Source organism: Protomyctophum bolini (genome assembly GCF_963924005.1).
Source record: "Protomyctophum bolini genome assembly, chromosome: 12".
Taxonomy (NCBI): Eukaryota; Metazoa; Chordata; class Actinopteri; order Myctophiformes; family Myctophidae; genus Protomyctophum; species Protomyctophum bolini.
This window is the reverse complement of record NC_137873.1, coordinates 35,285,102-35,303,370: the sequence shown is the minus strand read 5'-3', so window position 1 is coordinate 35,303,370 and position 18,269 is coordinate 35,285,102. Positions and strand designations below refer to the sequence as shown.

The following is an 18,269-nucleotide window of genomic DNA, read 5'->3' as shown; positions in this document are numbered from 1 at the left end:
CTTGTGGAGAGGGGGGGGGGAAGGCCAGCATAGACGTATAAGGTAGACGCGCCCCTTTCGGGCTCTGGAGCGTACATGTGCTCAAGGGAGGGCAAAAAAAATCCAGAGATTCGCGGAAGCATGAGCGTGCGCCACAGAGTGCATGTTCGGGTCTGACAAGTCCCGGAAAAAACCCTTGCTTCTGGGGAGGTCCCTGGAACTACATATTTTCAGATGGGGGTCGGCGGGCCAATTACATATCATTTTTGAGAACCACTGATATGGAAACGTGAGGTTTTTCAGGAAAGAAAATACATTTTAAAAACACTTTTGTTTCCGACGTCAGGCCTAAATGGGTTCATATCTATGGGGGAGGCTGCATGGAGGTAACCTGACGCTGCCAGATCCAAAAAGCTTGCTACACAAATTTTGTTTCACAGCTTATTTGGATCTGGGATCTCTGAGGGGGTTGAGCTAACACAGATCCGACCCGTACCGAACCAATCAGCGTGAGCTAAGGGCGGGATGTGCGAAACCGGATGTGAAGCTATATAGACACGTCAATATGATTGGTTGTGTTTGCACGCCCACACGGTGATAGACAGACGCTCCCATCCAATCATCTACCATGTATCTTGAAAAAAAGGAACAGCCCCGTCATCGAATTTGCTTCCGCGATCCCAGATCCCAATAAGCTGTTAAACAAATTTGTGTAGCAAGCTTTTTGGATCTGGCAGCGTCAGGTTAACATGGAGTTGTCACTTTGTAGTCCAGGAAGGAAGTGAAAACACATTTTCACGACAACTTTTGGTCATGAAGATGGTGTCATGACTCAAATTTAAATATCAAAAGAAAACACACGAAAGAGTTTCTTGTGTCCTAAACGTCATTAAAATAAGTTGCAAAAGGGGTGAAGTGGCCGGATTGTGTTTGTCGAACAGAACTGCGGTGTTGTTTTTATGAAAGACAGGGAAAGGAATGAGACCCACAATCGACTTTCCAATAGTAAATTCAAGTACTGAATTGACTTAATTTTGTCCAACAAAATAAGTATCAACTGTAAAGAAGGAAAAATAAATCAAAAAAAAAGTTTGGCAAAGAAACTTTACAGGTGAAGTAAACATTGAAGATGCTTTGCTACAAGCAGAATCTGCTAGAGCTACTTACAGGTGTTGCAGGTTACAAGTGTTGGTAATCCTCGGTGGATGGATGATCTGAGCATTGCGAGTACCAGCTGTCAGGGTCATCAGCTGGGAGCCATCCTTCCTTGATGTTTCGCCCCTTTCATCCCAGAACATCTCCGGATGGTGGGGCCCGCGGTCAGGGACATCTCCCTGCCGCTCCCTGCAGCTGGACTCGGTACTATGCATGGCAGGGGCGTCCTACTCCCTGAGCCAGGTCTGAACCTGGCCGCATACCTTCTGCTTCTTGACTGGTTGTCAGTGGGGCTACGATCCTGCAGGGTTCCAACTGTGGGCTCTCTTCAGCCATATCCATCTTGATGTGGTCTCGGCTACAGTGGCTATCTCCCCAGTGGCTTTCTTCAGTTGTTGACTATACTTTGACATGATCAAAAAACCTATTTTCTCCACATTTCTGAATCTTGTTTTTATTGAACAAGCAAAGCAGCTTATTTACATAGACATGAAATCAGTTTGAACAGTTTTGAAGCTTTCACAAAGCTTTTTAATGCGTCATACAGCAAACTCTTTGGGCTTACGAACAGAACGTAGCTCAACCGAACCAAACCGAAACCTCAAGTCACATCTGTCCATTTCCTCTTATTAAGACTTGTTTTTCTTTCCGTCTTTCTTTTTTTTTTTTTACAATCAATACATCTGTGCAGCATTGAATACAATTTCATACGAAGGCCTATGTTCCTGATTTGTGGCCTCTCAATACTAGATGATTCTTGTATTATACTAAATAATTCAGTCCAATGACATTTGCTTTCAATCAAGGTTATACAAAGAATTCAAGTCAAAATACATGCCAGACATTAGGCATAAATGTAGTGGAAAATTACTGTAATTGGTCACACTGGTGTGTTAATATTGAATTCAAATATGAATGAATGAAATTCAAGTTGTATTCTAAATACCCAAATACTGATCATTAGTGAATGAATGGCATTTTACTCTTGTGATCAGCTCTTCGGAACGACCCTCCCCACCCTCGAGTATAGCACTGTAAACGTGCTAGCAATACACTCTAACATAGAGCAAAGGAAAATACATACCGTCTCCATATGTCCGGAGTAAGCATTCAACAGGTAGAAAACAAGGAATACTTAAAGGACCACTTCACCACTTTTCAACCTATCTTCATATAATAGGTCCTCACTAATAATCATGAAAAAAAATTGTGAATTTTTTTCCTACTCAGTCTGTGTCTCATAGGAGGGCTGTGGGCAGTTCAGAAACTGTCTTCCAGTGACATCATCGATGGGGAATACAAGCTAAGAAAAACTGCAGGCTTTCTAGTCCGGAAAAGTTGCAATGCGAAAATGAAATTCTCACGATAATGAAAATCAAAATATTTTTGTAAAAAAAAATCTGCCTAATGTTGATGTCACTGGAAGACGGTTTCTAAACTGCCCACAGCCGTCCTACGAGACACAGACTGAGTAGAAACAAATCGTGCCATTTTTTCATGATTATTAGTGAGGACCTATTATATGAAGATAGGTTGAAAAGTGGTGAAGTGGTCCTTTAAGCTGTAATGACTACACTGTAGGAAAGAATGTACTGTGTTTGCATTTGAAAACGAATTCCCATGCAGATGGTGGATTGTTTCTAGAAAAGAGTGATTTAGCGATGAGAAAAGAAAAATAAATCAACCGAGTTCCAATCAGATCTCTTGTCTGATTTGGTGTTTATGAACACGGCTTCTTTTTCAGGGTTATTTCCCCCCCAAAAAAACACATTACTTGTTTCAAAATGGCTGCCACAAAAAGTGCACTTTCAGTGAAGAGGAACTGGAGAATGACTTGCAGGAGGAAGAACTGGGAGGAATCGAGAAATAACAGTCCAGTCGAAAAGCAGCCGCTTTGCGGCTTAGATCAATTTGTTTTCAAAGTCAGAAGGCAACCAACCATGCCAAAGTTCACGATAAGGAATAAGGATTGTAATGAAAAAGGTGATGAAAAAAATCGTACAATCGTCGATTGCTTCCCTTACAAAAAGTCCATTGTATTCAAACAAAAATCTTTTGTACAACCCTCTTAACCACAAAGATAAGAAGAGGCCTCCGAGATATAAAAGTTAAGTGAGATAGGAGATGCGAAAATATCACAAACTGGGGAAAAAAAACAATCAACTTATGCGCGGACGGGGCTGAACCCCTTTCGTTCACACACGTCCATCGGAAATACGCGGCGATGACGAAATGTAGAAAAGTCGGAAAAACTCGAAAAATACGGTTTTGAAATGTGCGCGTCACTTTGGCCAATATGGATTCTCTGAGACGAGGAGGAGGGAGCATGTCGTTTGGCTGTGGCGGTGATGATGATGCAGGTACAGCTGTGAGACAACAACATGGGGCTACCGTGACCTTGTGGAGGAGAGACGGATGGAAGGAGGGGTTGGTGGTGGTGGTGGTGGTGGTGGAGACCCGGAGATCAGGAGGAGAAACCTTGGAAGCTGGGTTATTTCTTCCCCCTGACGGGTCACCAATGCTAGGAGCTCTGCAGCAGACGTCTGTAGTGGGGCATGACCTCGTGCTCCGGCAGGTGCAGGTTGAACTCCAGCGCCACCAGCACGGGGAACTCGAAGGCGATCAGCTCTCGGCGGTTCACCCTGAAGCGCTCCTCCAGTTTCTGCAACGGAAGAAGAAGAAGAAGAGGTGATCAGAGCAGGGGGTTCTCACAAGGGGCCAGCTAGGCACTCCAATGTTGAAGCGCTGGTCCCTAGTGGTAAGAGGAAGGACTGCAGGCGGACCCGTGGATTCTTGACGAGGAAACCCCGTGCAACCGAGCGCTCAATGTTAAAGCCCAGCTGCACTTCCGCACTTCTTGACTTCCGGACACGAAATTTTGGTGTCCAAATGCTGATACAAGCGAAAAAATGCGGAAATAGACGGTACTTCCGGCAGCCTTCCGGGTGCTTCAAAACGCCACTGAGCAACTTCCACTGACATGAATAGCGGAGGGGGCGGAGCTTCGCGCCAGTTTAGTCTCTATCCTTTTAATACTCTATGGGTTCTCAACGTTTTTGGGCTGGGGAGGAGACCCCCCCCCCGGAAATGCTTATGGCCATGTCTCGCGACGCCCCGATAAAAGTCTATTCTCAGTTTCAGGGTCCCCAGCTTCTCTCTGAAATGCACTTTGTGCCATTACCCTCTTATGGTCAGCGAAATTAACAGTGGATTGTGCCTTCTGCCTGCACTATTCATATGTTTAATTTGTGATTTTAATGCCAATAGAGAAATCTGTGATATACACACTCCATCTCATTCTCACACGGCAATCCTATAGTATTATACCCAGTCCTGAGGGTGGCGGTAACGTCACCATTATGCGTGATCGACCGTGCATGCGCGGATTCCGGCCGGTTTTAGGTAGATTACATCGGCCAAACAAGCTAAAAGTTGCTACATTTTGTTATATTAAGCTCACGATTACAGGGGATTAAACGATTACGTCAATTACGTCAGTGGCCATAAGGGATTTATTGATTCATTACGTCAATTACGGCACTGGCCATAAGCCGGTTAATAAAGCAATGTATCGGACAGAGTAAACCTCTTCTACTGTGGCATTTCCGGGTTTGCGCCTGCCGCCGATCCACTTAATTTTTATTTCATGACAAAAATAGTGCATTTTTAGAGAGAAGCTGGGGAACTGAGACACTTCCCAGGTTTGAGAATGGTCTTTTTACCTAAAGGTCTAGCAGGCTTTGTTTTCGGTGAGTAGCTACGTAGTTTTGTTTATTTTCGGGGAATTGTAAACCCTCGCACGGCAGTGGGAAAATTTGCGACAGAGCAGTGGATGGGTGTCCGACAGGGCGTCAGTGAGAGAGACTCGCTGACCCACTGGACCAGGGCTAGGTCTAGCACATCAGGGCGTTTTGTCAGCAAAAAAAATAATACACCAAATCATTGATTAGAATTAAGCGACCAGCAGCCATTTTTTGTTTGGTTTTCTAGATTCTTTATGACCTTTGATTAATTAATGTTAACTAATTGCTATGTGTATATACTGTAGGTTGACATTTATATCTTTTTAATGCATTGACAAGGGAGTTGAATTGAAGATTAACAGATTGTATTTACCGATTAGCCTCGATAACCAGGCTTTCATTTAGTCGAAAAATGAAAGCCTGGATTTACGCATGGGCTGCACTGGTCTAAAAGTGGGATCGCTCCAAATGATGTGACGTCAGGGCTCTGAGCGGTGTGCACCCCTCAGGCTCTGAGCGGTGTGCACCCCTCAGGGCTCTGAGCGGTGTGCACCCCTCAGGGCTCTGAGCGGTGTGCACCCCTCAGGGCTCTGAGCGGTGTGCACCCCTCAGGGCTCTGAGCGGTGTGCACCCCTCAAAAGAGCACCGTGAGGAAATTATTACCAGTGGAATTCAAACGAGGCTATGCGAGGAAAATGAGGAGAATGGCTGAAGAACCCACCACACCGTCTAAGAAAAAAACCAACGTGTGCCGACTCTGTGGAAATAACTTTGACAGTCTGTTAGAATGGTGTATACTCCAGCAACCAGTGGTTTCTGCTTCTGGTCGAGGGGGGAGGAGAGACCGGGGCTGACGGACAGATCGGTGAACCAATCAGCGTGCGCGTTTCTCTGAGCCGCGGCCCTCCCATCTAGGCCAGAAATGTCTAGCGTTAGCTCAGGCTATTTACCATTTAGGCCTGATGTTGAAATAAATAAATAAAAATACTGACAGTTTTCTGAAAAACCTTGAAAACGATTTTTCAAAAATAGCAGAACCTACAAGCTATGAGCTTGTAGATCGATCTACTATATTTCAATAGCTAAAGGGGTTCCCAGTCCCACCCAAAATGGGTCAATGTTTTCATATTTTCACCGCTACGCTATATTGAAGAACCTTACGTCTATCAGATGCTTGACGTCGTGCTTCTTGAGGTCTCCGCCGATCTTGGCCGCCAGCAGGACACAGGCCCCGGCGCAGAGCTTGCGGTTCTGCTTGTTGAGCTTGCCCTGGAGCACCAGCTTCTCAAAGTAGACAAAGGCCATGGCCACGGTGGGCTCTTCATAGCCACACTCAAACTGTGCAAGCTTCCTAATCTCCCTCTTCAAGCTGTGTGGCCCAAGAGAGACACAAATGAAAGAAATGAATTAAGAGTAGACAAAACAAAGTGTCACGCGCGCGCGCGCGCACGCACGCACGCACGCACACGCACACGCACACACACACACACACACACACACACACACACACACACACACACACACACACACACACACACACACACACACACACACACACACACACACACACACACACACACACACACACACACACACACACACACACACACACACCGCCAATGGCTTCTGACATACATATAGTGGCGAGGCTTCCCTCACTTTGAGATGTAATCCTGGGCTCCACAATCCCTCTGGGGAGTGCAACGGACTGACCTCATGCTTCGTTCTATGCATGAGGAGTCCAAGCTGCTTCTTTTCACCCGACAGGGGGGAGTTTCCCTGGTTGGACGTAGCGCGTGGAAGGAACACGTTATTCCGACCAGTTCCTTTCCCCTCCCATCAGGCCCCCCTGGCTGGCCAGGGGGAGGAAGTTTAGAGACCAGGATTACTGCATGTTTTATGTGAGGGTACCTACCCTAGGGGACACGGGGAGAACATGCAAACTCCACACAGAAAGGCCCTTTTCGCCAACCACGCCTCGGGGTATGGGCACTGATGACGCGGAGGAGAGAGCACGCCCCCCAGCGCCCACAGCGGGAATCGAACCCAGGACCTTCTAGCTGTGAGGCAACCGCACTACCGACTGTGCCACCGTGACAGAATTACAGTGTGATAGATGTATTTCTGACATTTAACACACCGAAGCCCAGTGTTTATTTCGTCGACTAATATTATGACAGAAAATGTTCGTCGACTATCCTTTTTCACTGACGAAAAATAAATGTTTGATCCTGTATAAGTAAGACACAAATCATTTTACACTTGCACAAAATACAATACACAACTCACAACGTGACGCGTTGTGAGCTTGAAGATCGGCTATTTGGTGTAAAATCTGCCAAATACGGCAAAAGACATTTCAGTCAACTAAATCAACTGTAGATTTAGTCGACTAAAATCTTATGACATTTAGTCGACTGAAACGACACTAACACTAAAACATCTCAGATGACTAAAATGTGCCTAAAACTAAATGACGTTTTATTTCCAGAGAATATGACTGAACTAAAAGGTCAACTTGCTGCCAAAAACAACGGTGAGGCTTTTTAGTATTAGAGTATTGTGACATAACCCATTTTGACCTGAGATCAGATTCTAAAAATGTCTACATCCTGAAAACTTTTCTGAAAAAGCTATGTTTCCATGTCAGTCGTTCTTCGATTTTTAGCAGACCTACAAGCTCGTAGCGCGCCACTCGGTGGCACGCTATGAGCTTGTAGGTCTGCTATTTTTCCAATACACCAAAAGGGGTTCCCGGACCAAAATGGGATAAGAGCAAAGTGGCTGCCGTGGGGCCTATATGGATCGATACGACATGCATGGATTCAGGTCACCTGAGGTATAGAGCCTCGCAGTCCCGCCCCCTGCCTGTCATGGCGACGAGAGGCCCGGAAAATAATTCCCCCATGCATTTTGCCCATAGACGTTTTACAAAAAGTATTTATTTAAAGACCTTTAACCCGTTTAGACCAGACGTCGAAATTAAAAAATATATATATATATATACCCATGTTTCTATATCGGTGGTGCTCAATATTTCATGTCAAGGACTCCAAAAATGATATGTATCTGGCCACCGAGCCCCCATCTGAAAATATGTTGTTCCAGTGACCCCCCCCCCCCCCCAGAAGCAAAGATTTGAGTTAAAAACATTCGTTCTGAAAGAAGCGGTGCCGCGCTATGAGCTTGTAGATCTGCTATTTTTCAATAGCTAAACAAGTATAAGACAATGCTTAAAACACCAACAGGGCTTCCCGTACAGAGTGGATTAAGCATCGGACAAATCACAAAGAAGAAAAACAACAACAAAAGTGTTGTAACCTGCCCTTTTCTGAGTGGTGCAACCACTCCTACAACCAGCAATGTCCGTGTACACCTATATGTATGTGGTCATGTACCCATGCATGTGGTCATGAGCACCAGTATATGACTATAGGGTACCAGTAGGGGGCGCCAGAAACAGAGAGAGGGATAATGCTGCAATGTTGCCTGCTAATGAGAGAGAGAGAGAGAGAGAGAGAGAGAGAGAGAGGTGGGGGGTGGGGAGCTGCAACACTCAGTTCACACGGGTGTGATTTTTCTTCTAATTATTTGTTCGGCCCAAAAAAAATGGTGTTCGTTGTCATGATTTGTCACGATCCGAGTTGGCTTTGTCTGAGGCTGACCTTACAGGTCTTAAAAATAAATACTTTTTTAAACGTCTATGGGAAAAAAAAATCATTATTTTCCGGTGTGCCTCGTCGTCGTTCTGAAAGGGGGGGACTGCGACGCTCTAAAGTCTAAATGGTACTTGAACTTGGTGACAATCATACCTCCTGATTTTGCTGAGTGTCAACCTGATGTGAGGGAACTTCTCTTTGAATGTCTCGTTCATGTCCTTCTTGAGGTCAGAGGGTTTGACGTACTCGATGACTGTGGTCTGTGAAAAGGGAAAACGAGACAAAAGGTGTCAGAGAGACACCCTGGGAGCCGCGTTAAAGGTGACTGGATCCCACTACACACAACAGGTGTCGGGTTCCTGAAAGCTGAGGCAGGACCAACGCCACACAGGATTGATTGATTGATCGCATTGCATTGAGTGGCTCATATAAACACCGCTCGTGGCGAGTATATCGGCTCACACACACAGACAAACACAAAATGTACCCGGTGAACTCTAAAAGAAACGCTTTGGCTGGCCTTTGTTCTTTTAACCCGTTCAGACCTGAGAACTGATTCTATACGAATGTCTTCTGAATCATGACAGTTTTCGGAAAAAAACCTTCTATGTTTCTATCGTCAGTGGTTCTCAAACTGTCCGCTGACCCCCCAATCTCAAAATATGTTGTTCCATGGGGACCCCAACCAGAAGCAAAGATTTGAGTTAGAAGCGTTCACTGGGAAAGAATATACATTCAAAGATACAGTGAGCTTATACTGTAGAATGTAGTGTAGATTTGCTCTGATCTTTTTAGCCGGGCCCTTACGGTAATGCGGCAAGCTGTGTGGGCGTTCGCTTGGGCCGAAAAATTCTGATGGGAGCGGCAAAATTACCCTAATAAAACAAAATATACAATAACTAAACTCAAATCTCACTCGAAATTAAATGGAAAAAAAAAACCCTATCCCAGTGAAAACCCTGAAAGCTGCAACTATGTTTGTAACTGTTTTTACCTGGTAACTATACTGACATACTAATACCATATATGTAAATATCTGTCAAATGTCAAATGTAGCAGAAATAATGCTGAGTCATTGTGAAATTAATTAAGCAATATTACACGAGAGGGTGTTCTTTATCATCATTAATGCACGCCTGCGGTTCCGAAAGGTATCGGAGAAGTGCATTTATGACGATAAAGAAGACCCTTTAGTGCAGGTGTTCCCAAACGTTTTTGGACCAGGTACCCCTTTTGGGGTAGATATTTTTCCAGGTACCCCCTCATCCTCGCAACACGGATAACAATATATTTACAACCACAAGCAGTGTTTCATGCAGGAAAAAGCTTTGGCATGGTGCTGGTCACAGGCCGCAATTTTGATTAATTAATTAATTTGATTCATTAATTAATAAGATTAATACATTAAGATTAATTTGTATTATTGCTCTTGTATTGCTATTGGAGACACTGGGGGGACACTGGGGGACACTGGGCAGGCACTGAGGAGGCACTGGGGAGACACTGGGGAGGCACTGGGAAGGCACTCGGGGGGCACACTGGGGAGGCATTGGGGAGGCACTCGGGGGGACACTGTCTAAATGTATACGTCTAAATGTATACGTTTAAATGTAGACGTCTAAATGTAGACGTCTAAATGTATACAGACGTCTAAATGTAGATGTCTAAATGTACGTCTTCTCTTATGGGGGTCCCTGGCATATCTTTTCAAATGGGGGTCCACAGGCTAAGTAGTGTCAATTTGGGGGTCCTTGACATGAAAAAGTTTGGGAACCACTGCTTTAAACACTTTAGCACTTTATGAACATGAACAAAATAGATGGGTCCCCCATGGAACTCCCTCAGGTACCCCTGGGGGTCCCCGGACCCCACTTTGGGAACCACTGCTTTAGTGTAATATTGCAATTATACAAGTTACCCTTAAAACTAAGATAACCGCAGAAAAATGATAATCTTTCGATAACAGATGTAGCCACACCGGCCACACATGTCCCAATAAACTAGCTAGCCTATAGCCACCGAGTCTGCTGCGCTCTGAGAGAAAAGCACGGCTGAATTCTTTGTTTTGATTAGCCGTGCCATTATCGCGGTTTAAGCACGGCTAGAAATCCGTTTCAACCAATCAGATTGCTTCCTCGAAACGACCGGTTGTATAATACACTGTATGGCCTTGGAAAACAGGAAAACTAAAACACTAATGTCACACCACACCATAACAGTATGTTATTCCCAAACATCTACATACAGACTAAAGGCACAAAAGGAAAAAAAATTCAACTTGTCTACACTTCTACACTTTTCTACACTACAATCACTTAAAACAAGTGAAGCTAACATTTTCCTCTGATTCATATGGAACGTCCCTAACTGTAAGCCAAGCTAAAAAAAAATAATAATAATAAAGGAGGAAAAAAAAGTGTTATCTCCTGCTTGTACAGCCTGAAAATCCAGCCCGGGAAAAGTCATGGCTTCTAAGCACCGCGGGGTCACAGAGCGAAATGTTCAGAAGTCACTGGTTCAAATCCTATAGTAAACACAATAGCTATTGTTGTCAGAGGCTGGGGTTTCGCAATTGGAGGAAGAGAAGAGAAAACATTGTCTGGCCTTGGACTGAACATTTCAACCCTCACTGTGTATTCTGCCATTCCACGGTTAACAAAAACAGAAGCCCTAGTAAAGAATGAGAGCAGAGACTGGTATTTTTCCCCCCTGTGCGAACACAATAAAGCATCCGTTCCTTTCCGGAACATGAGAGAGGACCAGTGTTGTTTTCGTCGACTAAAACTAAGACGAAAAATGTTCGTCGACTACCTTTTTCCACTGAAGAAAACTAAATGGAAACTAAATGAAAACTGTGCTATGATGACTAAAACTAAGACTAAATAATAAATATACTGACAATTTCGTCAACAAATAAAAACTAGACTAAAATGTTAGGAAGGGACTAGTGGACAAGATATCCAGTATAAGTCATTTTACGCGTTGTGAGCTTGTAGACCGGCTATTTTCAGCAAGTGTAAAAACAGTCCTTACGACGGCATCAATGCCCACCAAAATACATTTTAGTCGACTAAATCAACTGTAGATTTAGTCGACTAAAATCTCATGACATTTAGTCGACTAAAACTAGACTAACACCAACACATTTCAGGTGACTAAAATGTGACTAAAACTAAATAAAAACTATTCAAAAGACTATGACTAAAACTAAAATCGAAATGTGCTGCCAAAAACAACACTGGAGAGGACGTACAGCGGCCACAGTAGAACATGAGAGGGACGTACAGCGGCCACAGTAAGAACATGAGAGAGGGACGTACAGCGGCCTGACCTGAGATCAGATTCTAAAAATGTCTTCTACATCCTGACAGTTTTCCATTCTGGCCTGAGATCAGATTCTAAAAATGTCTTCTATGTCAGTCGCTCTTCGATTTTTCAAAAAATAGCAGACCTACAAGCTCGTAGCGCGCCACTCGGTGGCGCGCTATGAGCTTGTAGATCTGCTATTTTTCAATCGCTAAAAAAGCATAACATGATGCTGACACCAAAAGGGGTTTCCGCGCAAAATGGGTTAACAACCCATTTAGACCTGAGGCCTGAGGCAGATAAAACATTTAAAAAAAAGGCTTCTAAATCAAAGACAGTTTTCTGGAGAAAAAAAAAACAACGTTTCTATATCAGTGGTTCTCAAACTATTTCATGGCAAGGACCCCAAAAATGATTTGTTGATGATGTTGTTCCAGGGACACACCCCCCCCCCCCCCCCCCCGAAGCAAAGAGATTTGAGTTAAAAAAGTTTGCTGTGATAGAATATAATATTCAAAGATTTGCACCACATTTTCACGATTTTTCAAAAATATCAGATCTACAAGCTCTAGTACAGCGTGCCGCACTACGAGCTTGTAGATCTGCTACTTTTCAATAGCTAAAGTATTACATAATGCTTAAAACACCAAAATGGGTGCCCGTCCAGAATGGATTAAATAGCTACTGACCACTGGCTTGGTGATATGGTGAATATATTTAACCAGACCAGAGGAAAGAAATAGGCTTTGGACAAATTATCTTGTTGATTAGAGCAGTGGTTCCCAAAGTGGGGTCCGGGGACCCCCAGGGGTACCTGAGGGAGTTCCAGGGGGGACCCATCTATTTTGTTCATGTTCATAAAGTGCTAAAGTGTTTAAAGCAGTGGTTCCCAAACTTTTTCATGTCAAGGACCCCCAAATTGACACTACTTAGCCCGTGGACCCCCATTTGAAAAGATATGCCAGGGACCCCCATAAGAGAAGACGTCTACATTTAGACGTACACATTTAGCGTCTACATTTAGACGTACACATTTAGACGTCTACATTTAGACGTCTACATTTAAACGTCTACATTTAGACGTATACATTTATTTACCTGGAAAAATATCTACCCCAAAAGGGGTACCTGGTCCAAAAAGGTTTGGGAACCCCTGGATTAGAGACCAATAGAATAATGACATATACATGTACACATGTGGCTTTATAATAATAAATAATTAAAATAATAATTTCACGTTAACTGTTCTATTCCGCAGACAATAATTATAAAATAAATAAATAGAAAAGAAAAATATCTCCGAACTTGATAGGGACGGAATAATGTTATGCTTGTCAAATTCACAGAGGCATGTGAGCTTCTCAACCAAAACAACACATTTTCCATTCTAATCTCAATGGGAAAACATTGATGTCATTTTCGTTAGTGTCCCACAACATAACCGTCCATAACTTGTGTGTGTGTAAATACTTTTGAATGTGTTGTTGTTTATACAACGCCGACCTCTCCAAGCAAAACTCCTTGTACTGTCTTGTGTGTACACATACTTGGCAAAATAAATAATTGGGAGTCTGACAATGATAAATGCAGAGCGCTCTCTCTCTCTCACCATGTAGGAAGGAAAGATGAGCACTCTCTTGTGCTTCCCACACGGCCACTGGGGGTCATCCAGCAGATTGGGGTCATACTCACGAAAGTCCCCCAGATCATTCCCTGACGAGACCATGAACACAACAACAGAGAAAGACAAAATGAGCCAGATGCAACAACAACAAAAATCAGCCTGCAAAACATCATCTTCTCAGAATCTGTACACAGCTCTTAATGTGCACTGTGGCACTGCACAGAAGGAGAACGCATTGGAAACAGCAGCTAACTAACATTTGCTTACGGTACTAGCAAACGTACTGCGTGATTGCAAAGTGTCTCCCCACTTCAGTCTGTATACAACGTGTTAAGCAAGAAAGCATAGTCCCATGTATCGCAATTATCTGAACATGGTGATTTGGGGGGGGGGGGGGGGGGACGGACTATAGGGCCTGGCGCAATCATGACAATTTAGTTGACGATTAAATATATAACTAAACTAATAAATGCTACTAACGTACTAATAAGTACTACTTAACGTCCCCCAAAATATGCCCCAAATGCCCTGCCGTTAAGATGAAATGGAAATTACGATTTTTCGATTGTGCAAAAAAAATAATTGTGATTAGTTCCCATAATTACAGGTGCAGGCAATTATCTAATGAAATGAAACAATGAAAGTTGATTCACGGCGGGGGGGGCAAACCTGTGTCTATGCTGCTCTGATTGCTGTTGGCGCGACCCAGGCTGAGGCTGCGGTGGCTGGCGTTCCGTGACTGGGAGAAGGACGAGGTGGAGTCCATGGTGTTCCGTCGCCCCCCGGAGGGACCGGCCAGGACGTTGGTGGGATAGAGGAACTGGGTGTAGGACACCGTCTGCACAGACATACAGTTATGTTTGTTAGCCAAAAACAAAGTGAGCCCGTTGAGTCCCGAGGCCGATTAAAACCCATTCTGGCCGGGAACCCCTTTTTGGTGTTTTAAACATTATGTTATAATTTAGCTATTGGAAAATAGCAGATCTACAAACTCATAGCGCGCCACCGAGTGGCGCGCTACGAGCTTGTAGGTCTGCTATTTTTTTTTTTATCGTGAAAATGTGCCTCAAATTTGGATTTTTTTTCAGAGCAGAACGTTTTTAACTCAAATCTTTGCTTCTGGGGAGGTCCCTGGAATACCATATTTTCAGATGGGGGTCGGAGGCCAATTACAGATCATTTTTGGGGTCCTTGACATGAAATATTGAGTGATATAGGCCTAGAAACATGGGTATTTCAGAAAACTGTCAGGATTTAGAAGACATTTTTTCAGGCCTAAATGGGTTAAAAAAAAAAGAAAAAACGTATTTTCGTTTTCCGTTTCCGTTTTCTGAAAGGTGTTAATAATTTACGGTATCAGTGGTGCTCAAACTTTTTAAATGTCAAGAAGGACCCTTAGACTTTTTGGGCCCCCAGAAGGAAAATGAATGAGTTAAAAATGTTCACTTTAATATAATTATGTATATAAATTCAAAGATTTGCACAAAATATGTTCATGATTTTTCTAAAATAGCAGATCTGCAAGCTTGCAAGTGCGTTACTTTATGCCGTACTGTATATATCTGCACATTTTGAATAGCCAACCAATGTGCTATAATAGTATATATATATATATATATATATAGCTAAAATGCCACACCTTAATGGGTTAAATCAGTGAATCCAAACATTGCTTTGCAAGCTGGACGCTGGACACTCCTGGGATCAGATTCTAAAAATGTCTTCTACATCCATGACAGTTTTCTGAAAAAGCTATGTTTCTATGTCAGTCGTTCTTCGATCTTTCAAAAATAGCAGACCTACAAGCTCGTAGCGCGCCACTCGGTGGCAATCTGCTATTTTTCAATAGCTAAAGCATAACATAATGCTAAGACCAAAAGGGGTTCCCACCCAAAATGGGTTAAGTACCTATTATGTAAAAAAAAAAAGGGAAAAAAAAAGGAAATAAATATTTGTGCATTTAAAAACTGTGTACATTGGTGACTATAACTATAATCTACCTGATCTTGAGGTCTTCAAAAAGAAATTCGTCTTCTTATCAACTAGTACCAACAAGGTTGACTAGTGGATTGTCGAACTAGTTGCTTAATGCCCTCCCAGGCGCATGCCACATATAGGCTTTGGCCTGACAGCGTGTTGCGTGTTCCGAAGTCCCGTTCATGACGACCTTTGCTGCATGTCTCTCCCCTCCTCTACCCTCCCTCTATCCTGTCTGTCTTCACTTGATACCATCAATAAAAAAGGAAGAAAAGCCTCCCCCAAAAAACTAAAAATCTTAAAAACTAAAACTAAAATAGAAAACACTGAGGATTCTATAGCTAAAAATCTAAAATGCCACACTCACCTTTCCGTCAGCGCCCAGCTCCACTCCTTCCAGCCCAATCACCATCTCCTTGGCACTGACGCCACCCGAGGGATGGCGCTGGCGTCCTCCTCCTTCCAGTTTGATGTCCCTGTCGGGGGGGCACAAGACCCTTTAACAACTCTCTCTCATGCAGCGATGCACACACCGCAGTAGTCATTCATATACAGTACACAGTACGTTCCCTTCCTCCACCCCACTGTTGCTGCCTGCCCCGTCGGTGTCGTTTTTGGCAGCAACTTTTGATTTTAATCTCTTCAATAGCTTTCATTTGGTTTCAGTCACATTTTAGTCACCTGGAATGTTTCAACGTCAGTCTGGTTTTTAGTCGACTGAATGTCATACGATTTTAGTCGACTAAATCTGCAGTTGATTTAGTCGAGTGAAATGTGTTTCGTCGGGCCTCGATGCCGTCGTAATGGCTGTTTTTTTACACATGCTGAAAATAGCCGATCTACAAGCTCACAACACGACGCTTGTGAGCTTGTAGATCTGCAATTTCCAGCATGCAACCAAGTGGAAAATGACTTCTACTGGATCTCTTGTCCACTAGTCCCTTCCTAACATTTTAGTCTAGTTTTAATTTGTTGACAACATTGTCAGTATATTTAGTCTTATAGCTTATAATCATATAGCTTAGTTTTCATTTAGTTTTCGTCAGTGTTTTTTCACAGACGAAAAATGTTCGTCGTCTACCTTTTTTGGTAGTCGACGAACATTTTCCGTCTTAGTTTTAGTCGACGAAATCAACACTGCTTGCCTGTCACAGCTATCTGCCGCTTCCCTTATCAACAGATGGTCCCCCCCCCCCCCCCCCCACTATCGAACTGCACTCGTCCACACAGCTGGCACAGCTCCAGTGATTGCCAGTCTCGTTTGTCATGTTTCTGGGCAATTAAATTCAAGTGCGCCCTTGGGAGGTGTGTGTGTGTGGGGGGGAGGGGAGGGGGGGGGGGGGGGGGGGGGGGGTGACGACGACGACAAGGGGAGAGTTGGGTTTCACTCCAGCAAGCAGGGCAGCAGTCTCTCTTCCAGCTATAGGAGATGCTGCGTCACCACCAATACTTGAAATGCCACACCGATGTGAGAGCTTTCCAACAGGTCATTATGGTTTGCTGAGTAAGAGTATATTATGTGGGCGTGCAGTAGAACTGTGTCAGTAGAGCAAACCGTTCGTTTGCACGCTGCTGAGTCAAGTCAGCGTGGGCCAAATAATGTGCCCGTGATCCACGTTTGTCTGTTGTCAACAAACTCCGCGGCCGTCACGTCACTATGCCAACTAAACATCTAAAAGGGGTTTGTCATACTGCTGTACTTACTGTAACTGAATAGCCTCAGTATGAGGCCATGTTTAAGCTGTGTTCGACATCTTTTTTTAGAACTGTGATAAAACTTAAGTGACCTCCTTGCTGGTTTAGACAAAAAACATTAAAGGTTGGTTAATCTTACATTTGTGCAATTTGAATGCCCTGCCATACAGAAATCATAATGATATAGGACCATACCGGTGGTCTGACATGTTTAGTGCATTGACTATCACGGTACACTTTACATAACTTCTGGCTGTTTTCCAAGCATACTGTGCTGTGGTGTTCTTGAATGTGGACACTTGAGACTTGCTTGAGATAGGTATCCTATATCATTGCATGGTTATTCTTTTTGTCAAAGGTAATTTATTGTTGCATCCCAAATGCATTTTAACCCATTCTGACCGGGAACCCGTTTTGGTGTTAGCATCATGTTATGCTTTAGCTATTGAAAAATAGCAGATCTACAAGCTCATAGCGCGCCACCGAGTGGCGCGCTACGAGCTTGTAGGTCTGCTATTTTTGAAAAATCGAAGAACGACTGACATTTTTTAAATCTGATCTCAGGTCAAGAATGGGTTAATCAGACCAGTGTGTGTCCAGTGGAAACCTGGTATGAATCTGATCTCAGGTCAGAATTGGTTAAAGCATGGATTGATTTATTTTCCCTGGAAAAAAGATTGATACGTGAACGAAAAGGTGGGAGATTGCAGGCTCTGTGATCCAAATTTAAGTTCCCATAACACGGGCCCAGGTTACTTTAAGAAGGAAACGCGATAGAGGTTAAGAAATAGGACTTTCTTGAAGATGAATATTTGAACTAGCAGTTGTAAATGTGATATGAATTAATATTGAAAAACAGCATACAATTTTGGCTAAGAGGAATGGGTTGTTCACAAACAAGCTGTGCGAGACCAGCTGTGGGGTTTTGTCTCTGCGCCTGCAGGATTAGCGATAGATTGAATGTGCAGGTTTAGTTGTCCGTCTACAACAGCTAATTAAAAACTAATATTGACTACACCCATACAGCAGTTAATTAGTATGTCAATTTAAGTTGATGCCTAGTGTGCGACTGATCTTCATCACATTAATAAATAAGCATAAACAAAGTACTTTGTACACCAAACAATATTG

At 43.5% G+C, this 18,269-nt stretch overlaps 1 protein-coding gene across 2 annotated transcripts in view; it reads right to left on the bottom strand.

Annotated features, from left to right (window-relative positions):
• Window positions 1-1,607: 1,607 nt before the first annotated feature.
• cables1 (Cdk5 and Abl enzyme substrate 1) overlaps window positions 1,608-18,269 on the bottom strand; it is a 37,402-nt gene continuing 20,740 nt past the window's right edge. For both annotated transcript variants that reach the window (XM_080778112.1, XM_080778113.1), the window contains 6 exons: window positions 15,811-15,919; window positions 14,136-14,304; window positions 13,452-13,555; window positions 8,690-8,796; window positions 6,039-6,246; window positions 1,608-3,796 (listed from right to left, as the gene is read on the bottom strand). In XM_080778112.1, the coding sequence (XP_080634238.1) occupies window positions 3,656-3,796; window positions 6,039-6,246; window positions 8,690-8,796; window positions 13,452-13,555; window positions 14,136-14,304; window positions 15,811-15,919 (838 nt within the window). In that variant the 3' untranslated portion in view covers window positions 1,608-3,655. The remainder of the gene's footprint in view (window positions 3,797-6,038; window positions 6,247-8,689; window positions 8,797-13,451; window positions 13,556-14,135; window positions 14,305-15,810; window positions 15,920-18,269) is intronic.